Source organism: Aedes aegypti, chromosome 2 (genome assembly GCF_002204515.2).
Source record: "Aedes aegypti strain LVP_AGWG chromosome 2, AaegL5.0 Primary Assembly, whole genome shotgun sequence".
In the NCBI taxonomy this organism is placed as follows: Eukaryota; Metazoa; Arthropoda; class Insecta; order Diptera; family Culicidae; genus Aedes; species Aedes aegypti.
The window spans coordinates 395,271,988-395,290,971 of NC_035108.1; the positions used below are offsets into that span (position 1 = coordinate 395,271,988).

General features: G+C 36.8%; 2 protein-coding genes across 2 annotated transcripts in view; one reads left to right on the forward strand and one right to left on the reverse strand.

Moving 5' to 3' along the window:
- Nucleotides 1-6,030: 6,030 nt before the first annotated feature.
- LOC5570689 (alpha-amylase 3) lies at nt 6,031-17,030 on the forward strand. The gene is made up of 2 exons (XM_001659228.2): nt 6,031-7,093; nt 15,457-17,030. Exons 1-2 carry the CDS (start codon nt 6,558-6,560, stop codon nt 16,820-16,822), a joined length of 1,902 nt encoding a protein of 633 aa, XP_001659278.2. The 5' UTR covers nt 6,031-6,557; the 3' UTR covers nt 16,823-17,030.
- The window catches only part of LOC5570696 (protein expanded), a 35,679-nt gene continuing 33,566 nt past the window's right edge, over nt 16,872-18,984 (reverse strand). The window contains exon 6 of the mRNA XM_021847029.1: nt 16,872-18,941. Coding sequence (XP_021702721.1) covers nt 18,439-18,941 — 503 coding nt within the window. The 3' untranslated portion in view covers nt 16,872-18,438. The remainder of the gene's footprint in view (nt 18,942-18,984) is intronic.

The following is an 18,984-nucleotide window of genomic DNA, read 5'->3' on the forward strand; positions in this document are numbered from 1 at the left end:
GACAGTCACTTTAAACACAATTAATTATATATTCTCTGCATATTCCATTGCAACTGTATCGTCAAACTGAGTAAATATTATGCCGTTCACAATTTTGCACCAAACACATCATGAAATATATATTTCAAGCACATTATCGTAAATCAAAGTTTGTTCGTGTGTGCGTCGGCTTTTTGACTGAAATCACTTGCACAACAAAAAAGTGACATCTAATTGGAACATCGCAATTGTTTCTATTTTTAATATTTTTTGGCAATGGTAACTAGATTACAAATGATACTTATATGATCAGCAATGTTGAAGTTAAACTTAAGGAATAAAAACTAAAGTTAAAAGCTATTATTATAACCCTTAAATAATGGATTTTATTGAAGTGTCCGGATATTGGTACTGTCCGGATTTTGATTCACCACGGTATTGGTATTGAAAGAGGAAAACAAATTATTACTAACTAATAGCGAAAAAGCTCAAAAACTTGCTATGCAGTTTGAAAGCGCGCACATTTTTAATTTAGGACCTACTAGTCCAATTGAAAATCAAGTTACTCAGGACTTCGAAAATTTTCCCAATCAAGAGAACGTTTTCGAACATTCCTGGGAGACTGATTTGGAAGGAATGAGAACTATTATTAAAAAATTCGAAAATATGAAAGCTCCTGGCGATGATGAATTTTTCTATATCCTCATCAAAATATTGCCAGAGAGTAGCTTATCATTCTTGGTTGATATATTTAACAAATGTTTCCAATTAGCATATTTCCCTGATAAATGGAAAAATGCCAAGGTTGTTCCAATTTTAAAGCCAGGCAAAAATTCTGCAGAGGCTTCTAGCTATCGTCCAATCAGTTTGCTTTCCTCCATCAGTAAACTTTTTGAAAAGGTCATTTTGAACAGAATGATGATCCACATCAATGAAAATATATTTTTTGCTTATGAACAGTTCGGATTCTGCCATGGATATTGAACCACTCATTATCTTTTACGTGTGACAAATTTGATCCGTTGCAACAAATCTGAAGGCTATTGTACTGGTCTTGCTCTTCTAGACATAGAAAAAGCATTCGACAGTGTTTGGCATGAAGGTTTGATCGTAAAATTTTAAAAAAACTTTAATTTTCCAACATACATTGGGTGATATGAATAAAAAACATTGAACTTTACTACATGTAGCATCTACTCAAAAACAAAATCCACAAAGTTTACTACACTTTTGGTATGAATAAAAAACTTTTCAAACATGTAGTACTTACTACTTTCGAACATGAGCGGTGACTGAAGCTGCACGTTAAGAAATTTCCATTCAGAATGCAGAGTGATTCTGCACGTAAAGAACAATCTATTCAGAGTGACGCTTAAAATTAATACAATCACGCATATGAAGGAAATGCATGGAATCTAATCGATTAAGCGACAATTTGCACAAATCATGAAGGTGCTGTTATTTGACAAGATTTGTAGTGTGATTTTGCGATTAGTCTGGTATTCTCTCTATGTCTATGATTTTATGATGATGGTACATCAAAGAATTTTCTGGGTGGTTTTCAGTCTTCGCCAACGCCAATTTTTAATTTTTTTTTGGATATATATTAGCCTCACATCTATGAGGAGATCTTGGGATTACAGCTATCAAACTAGGAACCACATATTTTCTAGCAACAGTACTGAGATTCTGGTGAGATTGCTGCAGAATTTTGATGCTCCCCGTTTGTGTTCTTAACAGCATGTTGAATTTCGGAATTAAAATTCTTATCGATTTCACAAAAAATCCCATTGAAATCTTTAAAATATTTACCGACATTCAAAAGGTTTATATTAAAGCTTTGCTTTGAAATTCCAACGGAGCTGGAAATCCGACATCCCTATCGGAATTCCAAAGTTCCTACAGGAATTCCGGAATTCCAAAGGAAATCTGAGAATCTGAGATGTCAGTATTTACACGTAAAAGTCAGAATTACATTATAAATATATGAATTCCTACCAACATCCTAAAATTCCTAGAAAATAACATAATTATCGTAATGCCAGAATTCACACGGATATTACAAATTGCTACTGCCGGTAATCATACCGGAATCTCAGCATTGGCGGGGCGAATGTTTTCGTAACCTCAAAATTCCTAAGCAAAACTCAAAATACCTTCCGAAATATCAAAACTTATATCGTTTTCCCATGATTTTTACTCAAAAGTAAATTATTCCATTCAATTCCGCAATCTCAAAGCATGTGTAGCAACCTCTGAAGCTAACTACCAGTAGCTTTGTAGTAAATGCTACCTTTATTCATAGCAATGCGTTGTTTGTAGTATGTTCGAAAGGTGTAGAAAGGAAAATGACACAAACATGTTCCACTCGTGTTCCACATATAGCGTTTACTACCGAGAATGTAGTAAACTCAACTTTACTACATTTTATTCATACGGCCCATTGTTTGAATAATTCAAAGTTATCTGTCAAATTAAACACTTCAGGTTAATTATCAGAACTCCAGGTCTGAAAGACTTCCAGTAGGAGCTGGTGTTTTCCAAGGCAACAATTTGGGACCAATATTATACAATATTTTCACATCTGACTTACCTGAGTTAGCTCCTTGTTTGCGGACGATACAGCCCTCTCCACCAAAGGACGAAGCCTACGTGTCATCTGTAGTAGATTGCACAAAAGATTTTTTTTCATACTTGCATAAATGGAAGATTTCTCCAATGCTTCCAAAACTCAACTAACAATATTCCCACATAAACCAAAAGCTCTTTAAGGTACCCCGGGGCAAGTGAGAATCCGGGGTAAGTGGGGCGTTTCGTCATAGCTCAACTGGAAAAAGTTTTTCATGGGGGTATTCTTCTAGAAAGTTGAAGATACAATGACAAGGAATGTATTTAGTACTAAACATATTGTTATTTTTATTACCATGTGGTTCTTGTAACAGTTGTCAGTTCAGCGCCATTTTCAACTTGCATGACAAATTGTGACATGTTTCACGTCTTGCATTGACTCGCAGAAAATAAATGTGTTTTAAATCGAATTTCCATCAGTAAGCTATAATTTTTAGTATTATTATAAGCTGCTAACGATAAACCAGTATTTTGTTTTCATTTCTTATCAAATTTTCGATGGTCTATCTTACCCCAAAATATATCTGTACCTGGGGTAAGTGGGACCTATCAAAACAAAAACTTGAATCAAAACTTTTCGTACACGTTTCATACATTTTGCTAGAGAGTAGCACTAAAACATTCAAACGAATGATTTCTATCAAAAAAGATCAACCTCAAATTACGTAATTGCATAAGAGGGAGAAGAAAAGTGTTATTATTCTTTATTTTTTAATTATTTTTTTATTTTTGAAATACGATTCCAAAATTGAACAAACACACAGCTGAAATTTGAAATACATCATGAGAACGATTACTTTTCTATGTTATTTGAACTTTATTTGCTATTCCTACCCAATTAAGTAGTGATGGAAAACAATTCCTTCCCATAAGGTGGTTTTCTGCCATGCATATAAATAATAACAAAACATATTTATAATTTCGTCAATTATTGATTGTTTATGTGCTACATTTTAATTAACAACTTATAAATGATATATTTTGAACATGTTTGATTCCTCTTTATGCTTTTATAGGGGAATTTTCAGTTAATATTAAATGTGAGGTGATATACTATAAAATAAAGAATTTCTTCCTAAAACGTAACGTATTTTATGCTTGATCCCTTATGTACATCAAATATGTACTTAAAATTCAAAATCTATGACTTATCAATCCTATTATTGTAATGGTTGACTTACTGATGTGGATTGACGCATGAAACTGGATGTGTCCCACTTGCCCCGCTTAGCGAGGTAACTGCATCCATTGGCTCATTCTAAAACTTTCTTCCAAGGTTTTCACAATTTCGAAATTATTCGATTAGTTTCATGCACACACCAGCAAATATGTTGCCAAAACGTGATTGTGTTGTTGGATTTGAAAAATATTGACATTTTAAAATTTTATTGAACAATTTGTTTGAACTATCGTTTTTTTCGTTCCCACTTGCCCCGCGGTACCTTATTTGATACCTTTAAGTAGACATTTTATCACGTTAAGAGGGATTTCAATAAATTGGCAAAATGTAAGAAATATGTAAAATGTCTTTATCCACTAATTAACAGAAAATCGAAACTTTGTCCTAAGAACAAGCTTTTGATCTTCAAACAAATTTTCAGGCCAGCCATGTTGTATGCTGTACCAATTTGGACTAGCTGTTGTAATACCAGGAAGAAAACTCTTCAGAGAATTCCAGATAAAATTAGAAAATGATTCAGAAGCACTTTCTCTGGTAAAGTAATAATGAGTTACATAAAATATCCAAAGTTGAAGCGTTGGTACAACTCACAATTAGAATTACTAATAATTTCAGACAAAAATCATTGCAATCTTGTGTTGCAACGATTAATGCGTTATATATGTGGGTTAAGTTAGGTTAAGTAAATTGAAAGCGTTTGTTTTTTGCTCTTATAAGCAGGTGAAATCAACTCACTTGTAAAAGCTCTGAACTGCTACGGTAAATGAAATGTAATACGTTGTGAACAAAATGTTGATATAAGCTTTCTTTTTGTTTGGTATAACATAACATAGGATGATAGTGTCTCCTATCACAAAACACCATTTGGTTGAAATGTTTCGCTGAAATATGTCACCAAATAACAAGGGTCAATTGCAATTCAATTTTAACCTTTCTAATATAACTTTTACCGCGGGAGTAGTGATGACTCTCGAGTTTGAGACCAGTTGAACCAGTTCAGATAAATTTATTTGCGAAATTATTCATTTGAATACGATTTATTCGTGCTGTTCGGAATTTGAATCAAGGTGTTCGGAATATGAGACAGAATAAGCACAGTGTTCGGCATTTGAATCAAAATGTTGTTCCATACTTTTACGTAAAATACTAAAACTAATTAAATCAACATTATTATTGGTACACCCAACAGCTAACAGTTAGACTTTGCGAAGAAATCAAAATTTACACAAATATCAGCCAATTTATGCCAATCCGATGCATTTGAAGTCACTGTTGGCCTTAAGTGTTCGGAATATGAGTCAAAACGGTATAAGAATTGAATGTAATGTTTGGAATGATACAAAAAAAATATTACCATCCTAACCAACGCTTTCTACTGTTTATGCAATGCCTAGGCGAGAGCGTATTATTTATTAGGTATTGAAAGACCACATACCGGTTACAAAACATGAGTCCGTAGTTCAAATAATATATAACAGTCAGGTTTCTCAGCTATCGTCCAATCGATTCAGGAGAAACTCGACAAGTAATACGTTCACATTATGCGTCATCTTTAAAACAAAAATTCAGAATATAGGTGTCCTGACTGTTTAGTAAAACTATGTTGGACCCCACTGCCGAAGTGTATCAAAAGAGCCAAGAATAGTGCCAAGAATTCAATTCTTTGATAAAAGTTCGATCAAAAATTACAATTTTCGCGTCAGAAAACAACAAATCGCTTTAAATTATCCAAATCTCATTCAATTTTTATTATAATAGGAGTGAACATTTTAACCACCACAACATTTAAACATTTGTTTTAAATTGAGATAAAACAATTGTTATGAATTGAGATAAAAATCATGAAAACAAGCTTTTTCTCCACTCGAACTTTTACCCCTCTTTTACTCTAATTATAAAATGCAACTGTGTACAAATAAAATTTGTATATAATTCGACTTCTTCCAAGATTTATTCATAATTAAGTGCATCATCTGTGCCGCTAATATATAGAGTCAAATAAAAATATGCTACTCTTTTGCAATTGATATGCTTTAACGTATGATAAGTACATACAATCAAGTCATCACATTTAAAACTCAATCTTGGGATTCATCTTATTTTCAAAACATCTCATGCACTCACATTCATCGAGGCTCTCGGCCGTTTGTAAACATAATATTATTTAACCAAACATTCAAAGGTGTAGGAAAATATGCGCATGCGTTTTCCAACCCCCATATTATAGCAAAAGAAAGACATTTCCCTGCCGCCATAAAAGAGTGATTTTCCTTCTGCGTAACAATTCACCAGCCTTGAATAGCTTCCGAAAAAATCTGATATCTTTTCGAGTTACCGCGAATCTTCCGACCATCCATAGTGACGATCAGGTTCCTGTTCAGTGAATTTCTGTCTGCGAAGCAAATTTGCAATCAATTGATCGTCGTCGTTCGTCACAGCAAACTAATTTGTATCAATTGAATTGCGACATTGGCACATTCGGTGTGCTGTGCTGTGGTTTGTGCTCTCATAACGTCGTCATCCCGCAGATCCATTCTACGAAGTGTTGTGGGGTGGTGTGGGTGTCTCTCGCTGGTTGGTTGGGGTGACAAATCGGTCTTTCGAATCTTTTCTGCCAAGAGAATACAGTAGAATATCTAGCGAGCATCAGCGCAGTTAGTGTCGTCGCGAATTCCTCAGTGGATAAGCGTTGTGTAATTAGTCTATTTGCATTTTCACGTGATCGCATTTTCCAAAAGTAGCGTATTTGTATGTGGTAGTTAGAAACAGAATGGATCATCTTCAGATATCCACCGATCCCACACTGCTGGGAGCGGATCTGCCAGAATCTTTGACAACGTCGCCATCGGTATCGACCTTCCTGCCGGAAGAAGACGCATCCACATGTTTGCTGCTGCCGGGAACTCCCAGCCCTCCCTTGGATTTCACCCACCCGCTGACTCCCAGCATGGGTAATGTGGAAAATTGTGAAAATGTCGCAGGAGACGATCCAGCTGCAGAGACTAGCTCATCTGGCAGTTCGGGCATTGGCATGGTGGGAGGCTGCACCAGTGGTGCAGGCAATCTGTTCAACAATCACAACGAATATCAGCATTTACGAAAGAAGAGCGACGGCAAGATGCAGGAAAATGGGATGGCAAACGGGACGATGAACATTGCCCTTACCAAGGATATGCCAAGTTTTGTGCACTGGGATTGGCCGTTGATTCGGAAGTGTACGTTTTTCGTGTTTCTGGCCGGCATCATCGCCATGGTGGCCATTGTGGTGACCATGATTGCAACGCTGCCGAAGTCTTGCAACCCTTCGTAAGTATTCATGCGGGGGAGGAGATGTATAATTAAGAAAACTTGAAAAAAGACTGTATAAGTGGGGCATTTGATGAACGTGATAAGAAGAAAAACAAAAAAAGGTCTTCGAGGAAATTGTTTGTAGAAAGGATAAAAGATAAGTGTGCCATTAATCGTTTCGGTTTCCCGAATTCAATACCACTACAAACGCACCTTCATCAATTTTTGACGTAAATAGTGAATGCGTAGGTGATGGTCCATGTAACGGTACGGTTACAAAAATAAGTTGGGGCTGTTATTGCAAGGAATGTGTCACTCAATTTTATTCATTCAAAATCTACATATGGGAGTTTACGATAATAGACCATGTGAGATGATTTTCAAAACTGGTTAGGCAGTTTGAACGTGAGAATATATTGCGTGTAAACGAATTCCAATGACATTGAACATACAAAGGAGCTTGTTATTGCATTTAATGCAAATGAATTATACACAAATTACTTTTTCTGTTTCAATACTCAACCTTACTTAACTCTACAGGGATATCACGATGAAAGTAAAAATTTTAGATCGAATAGTTATCGAGATTTATCTTATATCGAGGCAAATGTGTAGCCAATTGCACGATACCGTTATAAGGAATTCGTACGCTAGTATCTGCCAAATTTGATAGGTAATGGCACCGCTTTTCTACTTTTTTTCGACGAGCGAAAGAGATTTCGCCGTAAAATGAACTAAGTACTCTGAACATTTGAGGGAAATGTAAAATTATGTAGAACATTTGCTTTCCTCTCTCATACACAATGTGCAATGCGACTACGTTCAATTTATCGATTGAGTACCGTTTAGTTTTGAATTCCAAACACTCGGTTTTTGTATCACGGTTTGGTTGAAATGTTTCGTTGAAATATGTTATCAAATTGCCAGGCAATGGCAGCCAATTGCAATAGAATTTTAACGTCTTCCAATCTATTTTATGCTTCGGAGATAGTGATAATTCTCTAGTTCGGGGTCAGTAAAACTAGCTCAGATTTTGCCGTGAAAAACGGCTGTTACTATTCATGAAGTGACATAATGTGCTGTCCTAGCTAGATTCGGCGAGATGCTACTATTAGGGAAAAGGCAATCGAGTGTTAAAATGCGAACATCGTGGTTTTGATACCCAAAGACCACAAAATTTCCTACAGACCAGAACTCCACCCTATCGAACAGTTTTGAGCCTTGGTCAGATGGAAATTATTTGCGAAATTATTCATTTGAATATGATTTTTTCGTGACGTTCGGAATTTCAATCAACGTATTTGGAATTTAAGACAGAATGAACACTATGGTCGGCATTGGATTCAAAATGTTGTTACATACTTTCACGTAAAAACAATATTAAACTAGTTTGAATGAACATTTTCATCAGCACACCCAACGCTAACAGTTGGCGAAAAAATTCTTTTTGACAAATATGAGCTAATTTATGCCTGAGCAGATGCATTTGAAGTCACTGTTAGCCTGAAGTACTCGGAATAAGAGTCAGATGCGTAACGGATCGAATTATTAAAAAAGAAAATATTGTAGGTACACCGTGTGCACAGACTGAATGATCACTAACCAGTTGTTTGACGAAAAGTTTCCACTGACTAGAAATGGAATCGAACGAACAGATTACAATAGTCTAAACGACTGAAGCCACTAATAGCCCGGCCACGAAGTCCACGACGACTTGGGCCATTTAAGACTGAAAGAGTATGAAAGATTTTTTTTTGTATTTATCTTCTTCTTACTGGCGTTACGTCCCAACTGGGACAAAGCCTGCTTCTCAGATTAGTGTTCTCATGAGCACTTCCACAGTTATTAACTGAGAGCTTTCTTTGCCGATTGACCATTTTTGCATGTGTATATCGTGTGGCAGGTACGAAGATACTCTATGCCCTGGGAATCAAGAAAATTTCCTTCCTTGAAATTTGATCCTTGACCAGCGGGATTCGAACTCACGACCCTCAGCATGGTCATGCTGAATAGCTGCGCGTTTACCACTACGGCTATCTGGGCCCTTTTTTGTATTTATATATGAGGCTTTTAACTTGATTAGCCAGTTAATTCGCCTCAATAAAACATTTTACAATTCTTGCAATAATCCAGTTAATTGTAAGTATTTTAACATTTTGCTTTCTGATTTTTTGTTATCGCTCAATGCTTCTCTTAGATTCAAGCTGATCCCTAATTTTTGCCTGATGTTATCAAATGTTTCACATCTTGTTATTATGTGATCTGTGTTAAGTTCCTCATTAAAAATTTCACAAATATCAGGCGCATTTATTTGAACAGATGGTTTTTTGTAATTCTAGAGTGCCCTAAGCGACATCGTGTTAAAGCTTTCTGGTCTTTACGCTTAACTCAATCCTTTCATTTTCCAACATATGTTTTGATAGAGGCTAGATGCTGATGTTGTTCGTTTGACCAATTTAGCTGGTGTTTCCTCCAGAGTTGCTCTGCTACCCACTTAGCAATATCTGATCCTGGTACGTCGTGCACTAACAGCCTCGATGATCTCCCTCTATTAGCAGCTTGATCGGCCTCTTCGTTTCCCTTAATACCTGTGTGACCCGGTATCCTGCAAAATATGATGTTCTTGTTGCCGATGTTTGCTTCGACGGATTGTAGACAGGCGTTGCGACTTTTTCCATTTTCCAGTGATTTTAAACAGCTTGCCGAGTCAGATAGGATGACGGTGGGTTTCTTCGAAGCGTATTTCACAGCTGTAGATAAGGCTGCAGCTTCTGCCGAAAAAATGCTGTATTGTGATATAGCTTCTTGATCAACTTTGAAGCTATTTTTAACAGTCCACTCGATCGTTGGTGACTTAATATTCCATGGCCTACGGCTGATACGACGAAGTTTTTGTACCGGAGGAATATTTACTTCTGCCAAAGACATCAAAGCTGAATTAGCGGCATGTCGAAGAGCTGGTTTATTGCTGGTTGTTTTTTGTTCAATCTGGCAGAGACTCATAACCATAGCCAAGACAACTCGTTCATTAAGTGGAAGTGCATCACTCTCTACAGCCATAGCTGTAGATTTTTTCAACCCAATACCCAATATTGATACGACAAATGTCTTCCAAATGAGCTGTGAAAAACTGTATTACGTACTCCACACTCTGTTAATTTTCATTTGAGTTGTCATGAGGTGCATTAGGTATTTGTTGAAATAAAACTCTAAATGGCTATCGGATCTGTACTGCTTCTTATGCGATTTATTTTTTTAAGGGACAAATTCTAGAGAAAATAAACTAAACAATTATTGAAGATTATGTTGATAAATTCCTGTAGGAACGATTCTTTGATTTTCATGCAAATGCTCGGACAATGCTTTGCAAGAATTGTTTAAGAAATTCATGAAATAATTCCTTGTTTTTATAAAGAAAAATCTTCGGTGTTTTCCAGATAAATTTTAGGTGGAATGTTTTTTAAAATTTCAGTAAAACCCTCATTCAAATTTTGGGTAGAAATTGTGCGTTGATTTGAAAAAGTAACTATGCGTTAACCTGGAAAAGTAACTGAAAACTTACTGTAGAAATTCGAAGTATAACTGTTTTCGGGAAGAATCTCCAGGATGAGCTTTTAGACTGCGTGAAGATATCCCTGAAGACAATTATTTCAAATATATCTTATGTCGTTTTAGTTTAAGAACCTGTGTCATTGATCAAAACTTAAATAAACCTACGAATTGTAGTTCGATCGAACCTGAATCAGGATGGGGTTAAAACTACAATTTATAACCAGTTTCGTCAGTTCCAACCTGGGTTCAAAAATAAATTCTATATTAGTAGTTTTGCGACAAACTCGTTGCAGCATCCTTTTGAGTTTCATGAAACATTTTTGTCAGATTCCATTGCAATGCATTGCTGTTGGAGTAACTTTTGCAAGAAGTCCACATGTTAGACACCAGTGACTAGTGACTTTTGAGATCAAAATATTCAAAATAGTAACTAAAAAGTGATTAAAAGTGACCTAGAAGTGACTTCAAAACTACAAAATTTGTATTTAATATTAGTCGAAAATATGACGAGAAATGAAAATACGTTCCTTGTGTATATTAACATATCGACATATTTGGAGAAATTAGAAGATTAGAATGTACAGAACTTGAATAAGACTTGATTGTCATAAATGGTCAAAAGATGATGAATTGGAGATCTCACCATTCATTTCTTACGAGACAAATATTAGCTTGGTATAGATTACTATTTTTTATTTATGATTTCAGCTAAAATAATCTCGTAGGTCATCAAATACATGAATTCCAAAAGCAAATTCGTGATAGAATTTTGAAAGAAATTCCTATTCGTGAAGAATTTACTGACAAAAACGCATTACAGGTTTTGAAGTAGAGGTACAAAATGAATTACTTGGAGCATTCTTAAAAATCCGTGGAATAAATCGAGGATTTTGAATGTAGAGAAAATCGTGAATGAGTTTCAGAACATTCTAAGAAAAATCCAGACAGAATTCAAAAACTAGCAAAATATAGCAACTTAGGCTTAACGTGTGATAAAATTTCTGTAAAATTAAACCCTTTCTCCCAAATTAACAATAATTGCAGAACACAATTGATTATTGACGAACTTGAGACAAACATAATTAGGTTATATATTGACACATATATCAAGGGTTAATAAATGAAAAAAAATGTATGGCTTATTTGTTGGAATTTCTGTAATAATTTCTAGCAAAACTAGTATTCGCTTTTGAAGGCCTGGACGAGTTACTGACAATATTTTTGATTTTTTTAAATTGTTATTCTTAACCGTCTCTTGTATGTCTTCCGAAGAAGTTTTGTTGTGGTTATTTCTGAAGGCAGGTTTATGATTCCTTCTAAAGCGGCAGATTACTGAAGAAAATTCACCAGTAAATTAATGAGCAGATTGACGAGAAAATTCATCCCAAGATCACTTTCTCAGTTTTGACAGCATCTTCTCTAAAACATTTCCTACATAATTTTTACCATTATCCATAGGAAATATTTACGGAATGATTACTTGAATTCTTCCAGAAAGTTAGCAAGGAGACCCAATATTTTTTGACACTTTTAATTTCCAAACCACACTAAATTTGTCTTTTTAAAAAAAGTGAATTATTGTTGAAAATAGTGAATTTTTAATGACCAGGTCGAAACAAAGTCACCAAGACCAAGACCAAGACCAAGAAGTAACTTGCTACTAACCCTGTTTTATTACCAGTTGATATGACCTAATGCAAAAATTGTATAATATCGTTACATGTACAGAATATCTATTATTTTCTTACAGAAAATGTAAGATATCAATACAAATACTGTAAAAGAACTTTGCCTTTTTTATATATACAACGATATTATATACCTAATATTTGTAAGGTTTTCATACATAATTGTATTAAAATCTTGCAGTCACTGGTTGGGTGTAGTAATATGAATTATTGATTTTAAGTTGGTTGAAAAGATATAAAATTTCTTTAACCTTTACGTTACCGGCCTCCAACAAGGCATTTTCAAACAGCTGCCATTTCGTCAATTTCCATTCGATTTTTTTGAAAGTACCCTCAGTTTACTTTAAAACGGTTTAAGTAGTTTGTCATAAATGGACAATTCTGTATTCGGAACCATGCCGGAGATATTCCGGGTTGTACTGGGGTCACGAGGGTGCCAAATTCGGGAAATGTGATTTTTTTCATTTATTTCAGCTACAACACTGAAGTTTTTATGTAAAACGTAACATAATGGTCGATTGTCATCATTTCAACATGATTTGAATAAATGGACCCTTCCGGTACATCTTAGCCGGTTCCGCCAAAGCCAGTTTGGGGACATTTCCGTTTCATGTCCAAAACATACCGTGAGACGACTCAATCTTCATGAATTCGGGAGAACATGTCAATAAAGGAAGAATAAACTAAATTTCAATAGGTTTGGCCACTTCAGAACACCTGACACAGGTTCAGTCAGGGCCTCTTTGAGGACATTTCCGTTTTTTGTCGGAAATATACCGAGCAATGTCTCAATCTTCATGAATTCGACAGAACATGTCAATTAATGAGGAATAGACTCCTGAGCATCACGTACAGGTTCCAGAAAGGCTTATTTTATGACATTTGAAGGAAAAAATATGTCAATAAATGAAGAATGACCTCGCTACCAACAGATCTGGCTACTCGAGCACAAGGAATAGTTTTCGAAGAAAACCTTTTTGAAAATTTTCCGTTATTTGAACAAAAAGTATTCAAATGAACCTAGGATAAAATACATAAAAACTGATGTGGCATCTCTTCACTGATGCAGTCTTAGGCAGGATCTTTCTGAACAGATGTTTTCCACGATTTTTGGAAAATCTGTTATGCAGATCTTCATGAATACGCCAGGAATGCACTGTGCAACTAGTTAAAACTCAGCAGAAAGCTGATAAGAAAACTAACAAGGAATCCACCAGAGCTTTGTTTCGAACATCATCAGAAATCCAACAAGAATCCTAGAAAGGTTTTGGTTAGATTGTTACCAAGAATCTATTGTAAACTTCGAAGAAAATTTTCTATTAATTACTCAGGGTTCTCAATAAATTTGTTAATAAAAACTTAAAAGGAATTCGCTTCGGAACTCCTCATGAATACACCATAAAAACAGTCTTATGATTTATGAAATCCCTTTGGCCTACTGACCTTTGGCATATTTACTGCCAATAATTGTTTTAACAGTATAAAAAAGAACAACCTATTGCTCGTTTAAAGAAGAGTAAATTCGACCAATCGTCGGTTCCGTCAATCGTACCGCTTATTCATGATTGGAGGAATTCCACGTGTAACAGAATACAAATTTTGCTTAGAATATGTTAAGGATTTCATCAGAAATTAAACAATAATCTAGCCAGTAATTATCTAATTTGTGACCCATTCGAGATTTCATTCATTCCCGCAAAGGATTTTCCTACACATTAGTATTCGGTCCATCGATTGTGTCACTTGCCCCTACGGGGGAAGCGGTTCAGACACGTCTCATTGTCCGGTTCGCGCAGTGCGAAGAAAAAGTGGTGTAATCCAGTCATAAATGTTTGGTCCATCGATTGTATTGCTTGCTTCAGCTGGAGCGAGCGATGGGACCGGAAACACCCACTAACCCAATGTACTTTCCAAGACAATTGTGGAGATGCAGAGGTAGATTCAGTCTTTGAACTCTCGATTCGTGCTCTTTGAGAATGGTTCGCTAATCCCAAGCCCAAGCGGTCAATCACGGAGTGCAACTACGACGCGGTCATCTATGCTTGAGCTCATACTCATTATCCGCAAGGGTTTTACTTACAAACCCTTCATGCATTTTTACTTTTTTTTTTATTTTTAAAGCTTGAAACTTAATAAGCCAGTTCATTCGCCCCAATTCAAATTGTATTGCTCTGGAGTGGCCAAATCTTCGTTTATTGACAAGTTCCCTCAAATTCATGAAGATTGAGACGTCGCACGGTATGTTTCCGACAAGAAACAGAAATGTCCTCAAAGAGGCCTTGGCGCAACCTGTGTCAAGCGCTTTGAAGTGGCCAATTCTATGAATATTTAGTTTATTCTTCCATTATCGACATGTTCTTTTGAATTCATGAAGATTGAGACGTCGCACGGTATGTTTTTGACAAGAAATGGAAATGTCCTCAAACATGCCCTGAGAGAACCTGTATCAGGTGCTCTGGAGTGGCCACATCTATAGCTATTTAGTTTATTCTTCCTTTATTGACATGTTCTCCCGAATTGAAGAAGATTGAGACGTCGCACGATATGTTTTGGGCAAAAACAAAAAATGTCCCCAAAGAAGCCCTCGTGGAACCTGTGCCAGGAGATCTGGAGTGGCCACATCTGTTTATACTGGGTTTTTTCTTCTTTTATTGACATGTTCTCCCGAATTCATGAAGATTGAGGCGTCGCACGGTATGTTTTGGACATGAAACGGAAATGTCTCCAAACTGGCCCTGGCGGAACCGGCTACGATGTTCCGGAAGGGTCCACTTATTCAAATTATGTTGAAATGATGACAATCGACCATTATCTCACGTTTTACATAAAAACTTTAGTGTTGTAACTGCAATAAATAAAAAAATAATCACATTTCCCAAATTTGGCACCTTCGTGACCCCAGTACAATCCGGAATATCTCCGGCATGGTTCCGTATTCAGCATTCTCCATTTATGACACATAACTGGAACCTTTTTAAAGTAAACTGAGGGTACTTTCAAAAAAAAAAACGAATGAAAATTGGCGAAATGGCAGCTACTTGGAAATGCCTTGTCGGAGGCCGGTAACGTAAAGGTTAAGCACAACGAAGTAGTCAAACAACTTTTAATTTTTATTTTCTTTTCATCTCCCTTATTTTTCAGAGTGCCCTGGTTCAAGGGCTCCGTTTTCTATGAGGTTTTTCCAGCCAGCTTCCAGGACACCAACGACGATGGTTTGGGAGATATCCGAGGATTGATCAGCCGGGCTGACTACTTTGAGAGTCTGGGCGTCGGAGCAGTCCGTTTGAATTCAATTTTCCCCTCGACGCACTATCCGGACCGGTTCCAGGAGGTGACATCGCTGACGGCCATCGATGAGGTGCTGGGAAAGGTGGAAGACTTGCAAAAACTGGCAGCCATCCTGCACGAGAAGAACATATCGCTGATCTTGGATTTGCCTATCTATCCGTTCGTGACTCATTTGAATCCTCCAACTCTGGACATAGATCATTTGCCGAACAGAACTTCCGATGACACCCCGACGAGTGAATTTTTACGGCTGGCCAGATCGATAAAAGCGGGAGAGGAGAATGTGATCACTAGTGTTTTGATGTTCTGGTTAGCAAAGGGTGGAGTGGATGGATTTTATATCAAGGGTTTGGAGCAATTTTCTGAAGATCCTTTGCTACTGGAGAATATCAAAGAGTGGAAGTATACTCTGGGAGGAGACAGAGTATTGATGGTCAGCAAAAGTTTCATCGATAAAGTTCCGGAAGCAATAGTGCGAGATGTACTGAATCAAATAGATTTGGTGGATGTTTTCGTGGATGTCACAAATGGAACGGAGGCGATTGCTAACACGGTTCGGGCTGCTGTTGACGGAACATTGCTCAAGGGAGCCGATCATCCATGGGTGCATTGGAGTTTAGGTGGAGTCAATGAAAGACGCTTATCTTCTGGAATGAATTCGAATGTAACACTTGCAGCGACTTTAATGCAACTGATGCTACCAGGAACATCGAGCATTTTCTATGGAGATGAAATCGCTTTAGCAGAGGTACATGATCCAAATAAGGAACATGAAGAAACGCAACACTTGCATCAGTTACCCGTAATGAGTTGGAGTGGAAACCAAAATCAATTTACCGGACGAGGCACGTTACCGTGGCTGCCAAAGAGTTCCTCAGCATCTTACCATCATCTGGATATTGTGCTTGAAATGATTGCGCTGAGGAAACGCTCGCCTTCGATTTATCTTAATGCAGTAATGAAAGAAGGCCAAAGCCTTCCTAATGCGGAGGTCAAGTCGAGTAAAAATGACATTCTGGTTATTCAGCGATGGTATCCGAGGAGGAATTCTTTTGCATCAATAACAAATTTCAGCTTAAAAAATGTTTCCCTGGACTTGACCGCGATGTTCTACAGTGGAGAAGTTGTGGCCGGTGCATCCATGATGAAGGAGCGCGTTTATTTCCAACAGTTCAACGTCAAAAGTTTGGAAACGACAGTTGTGAGATTACATAAATAGACAACAGAACAGCAATATAGTGTTTGTTTTTGATTCATTTTGGATTTTATTTTCTGGATTTTTTCTTATAAAGAAGAAAATTCAAATAGTTTCTAACCTACTAGTAGCTTATCTCGCTAGCCTGTTCTGTACATATGTCAACCTTAGCTGTGTTGTGTTGAGTAGAGAGAATGTTAATAAAAAACTATTTAAAATATCTATAGGAAAACATAACGATTACTTTACTACTCCCTAGAAACAGTTCGTACTCGTTTTCTTTTGTCAATGGTTCCCTAGTAAAAAATACACGCCATTATCTCTCGCTCGAAACGGTGTTAAAATAAAATATTTTAAATAAAATTCAACGTAACCTAAACCAATGCACATGTGCACCACTTACACCAAAGGTTGCCTACAATAGGTATTTTGAGCAAAAATGTACTATGATCATAAACTTGCCCCTGTCTAGCTCACTATATTTTTTGTATTAACCGGGTTTCTGCTTATCCAAAGAAAATGTTCTCCTCACAAGCGCACTCATTCATTTCTACTTCGCGCTCATTCTTGGCTAAATCTTTTTCACCTCTTGCAGTAACAAATAAATATGGCGACTCACTTTGAGTGTATTGATTCTTCGAGATTTTTGTTCCAATTTTCCAGAATTACAAGGGCTTTTCCTTCTAGATAGGTAGATCAATTCTATTTATACAGCGTGTCCGTCAACATTCCGGTGACAGAGGGTTTCAGTTATTGCTTTGCATTCACTTCTTAAAGTTGCTTTATTCTAAGTCATTATTAGTCTTGTCCTCCTTGTATGTGCTTTCAATTTACTCTATCTATTCTACAGATTTTCGATACGATTAGGATGAACTCTACTTAGCGGGTAAATTTGGCACGAATTTAATGGAATATTTTCGAAACGGTTTAAGGTTCGGAAAGAATTCAATGCCAAATAGTTGATCGATAAACAATTTTGTACCTATTAGATATTTCTGTTTACGGAACAGTGATACTATGTGTGCCTTTCTACTTCTCTTTTTGCTAAAACCAATTTACACACTTACACTCAAATCAGAGAACGAGTTTTGTTTTTATAAAAATATCCTGAGTACATTCCACTAAAGAAAGATACTTTGTGTTAACAATCTAATATGTGTCCGTGTTTAGATGCTTGTTATTCGTGAGCTGACATTCGGCCGATTTTAGCTCGCACTATGGATTTGAAAACCGAAAGAAAGCATGGAACGATGGAGGTGTTTGGTGTGTCTTTTGACAGAGAGAATTACTACATTTGATCAAAATTAACAGCGATAATGTTCATTTTTGGAAAGAAACAGAGTACGTACAGAGTTTCGTTCCAAAACTTCCTTTCGATTTTCATGGATTGGTTTTTATCCTAAAGGAGAAAGTAGTACAACAAATTATAGGTCCATTTTATAAAAATGCAAGTAACACAAACTTTTCTCTCCCGATTAAGATGACAAAAATCTACTATCTTAGCTTTAGCATGACACAATAGGTTTCCAAATGTAAAAGTCTATCGTTTTCAGCGTAAAATTATCGTATTTGATCTGACAACGACGTTGATGGCTGCAATAGTCAACCGACGGCCAAGCGTTTGTGTTGATACTGAAATTTCAGGCACTGGGTTGTGAGGAGCTGTAGCTCTTTTGCTTGGCCGGAGTCGATGGATCCATCACGTAGTTGTTACCCTCGGTTGCCGTTTGACCCGGTAGCGGTGGCAGCTTATCATTCGGATGCCGATGGCTCACGATAGATGATTTGCGGGGTTTGGCAAGCTGGGTGGTGCTCAGACCGGACACCGGATATTTGTTGGTCTTGTGGTTCAGGAGATTTTGCTGGCTGGGACTGGTATTGGCGACATTGCTGACGCCATTGGGTGAGCTGTTGAGGCCAGCTTTGGGATGTTTGGGCATTACGAAGGCCCGCGTCTGTTTCAAAAGGGACCGATCATGCATTAGGGCAGATATGAGGGGAAGATCAAGGTTTTTGCTTTTCTCCCGCAGAGTCCTAATGTCGATGGATGTGCTGAAATCGATATCCGGATATTGCTTCCTGATTTGAGCTTGTAGTTTTGCACTCGGTCCACATGGTTTCGTGGGAGTGGGCTTCGCTGGGACTGTTAATTAAAAAAATAATGTTAGACATTTGTTGGGCGTTGG

Excerpts from the sequence above, each read along its gene's own strand:
- LOC5570689 (XM_001659228.2), top strand. The coding sequence starts at position 6,558 with ATGGATCATCTTCAGATATCCACCGATCCCACACTGCTGGGAGCGGAT. Across the intron at positions 7,094-15,456 it reads CCGAAGTCTTGCAACCCTTC|AGTGCCCTGGTTCAAGGGCT; the intron begins GTAAGTATTCAT and ends CTTATTTTTCAG.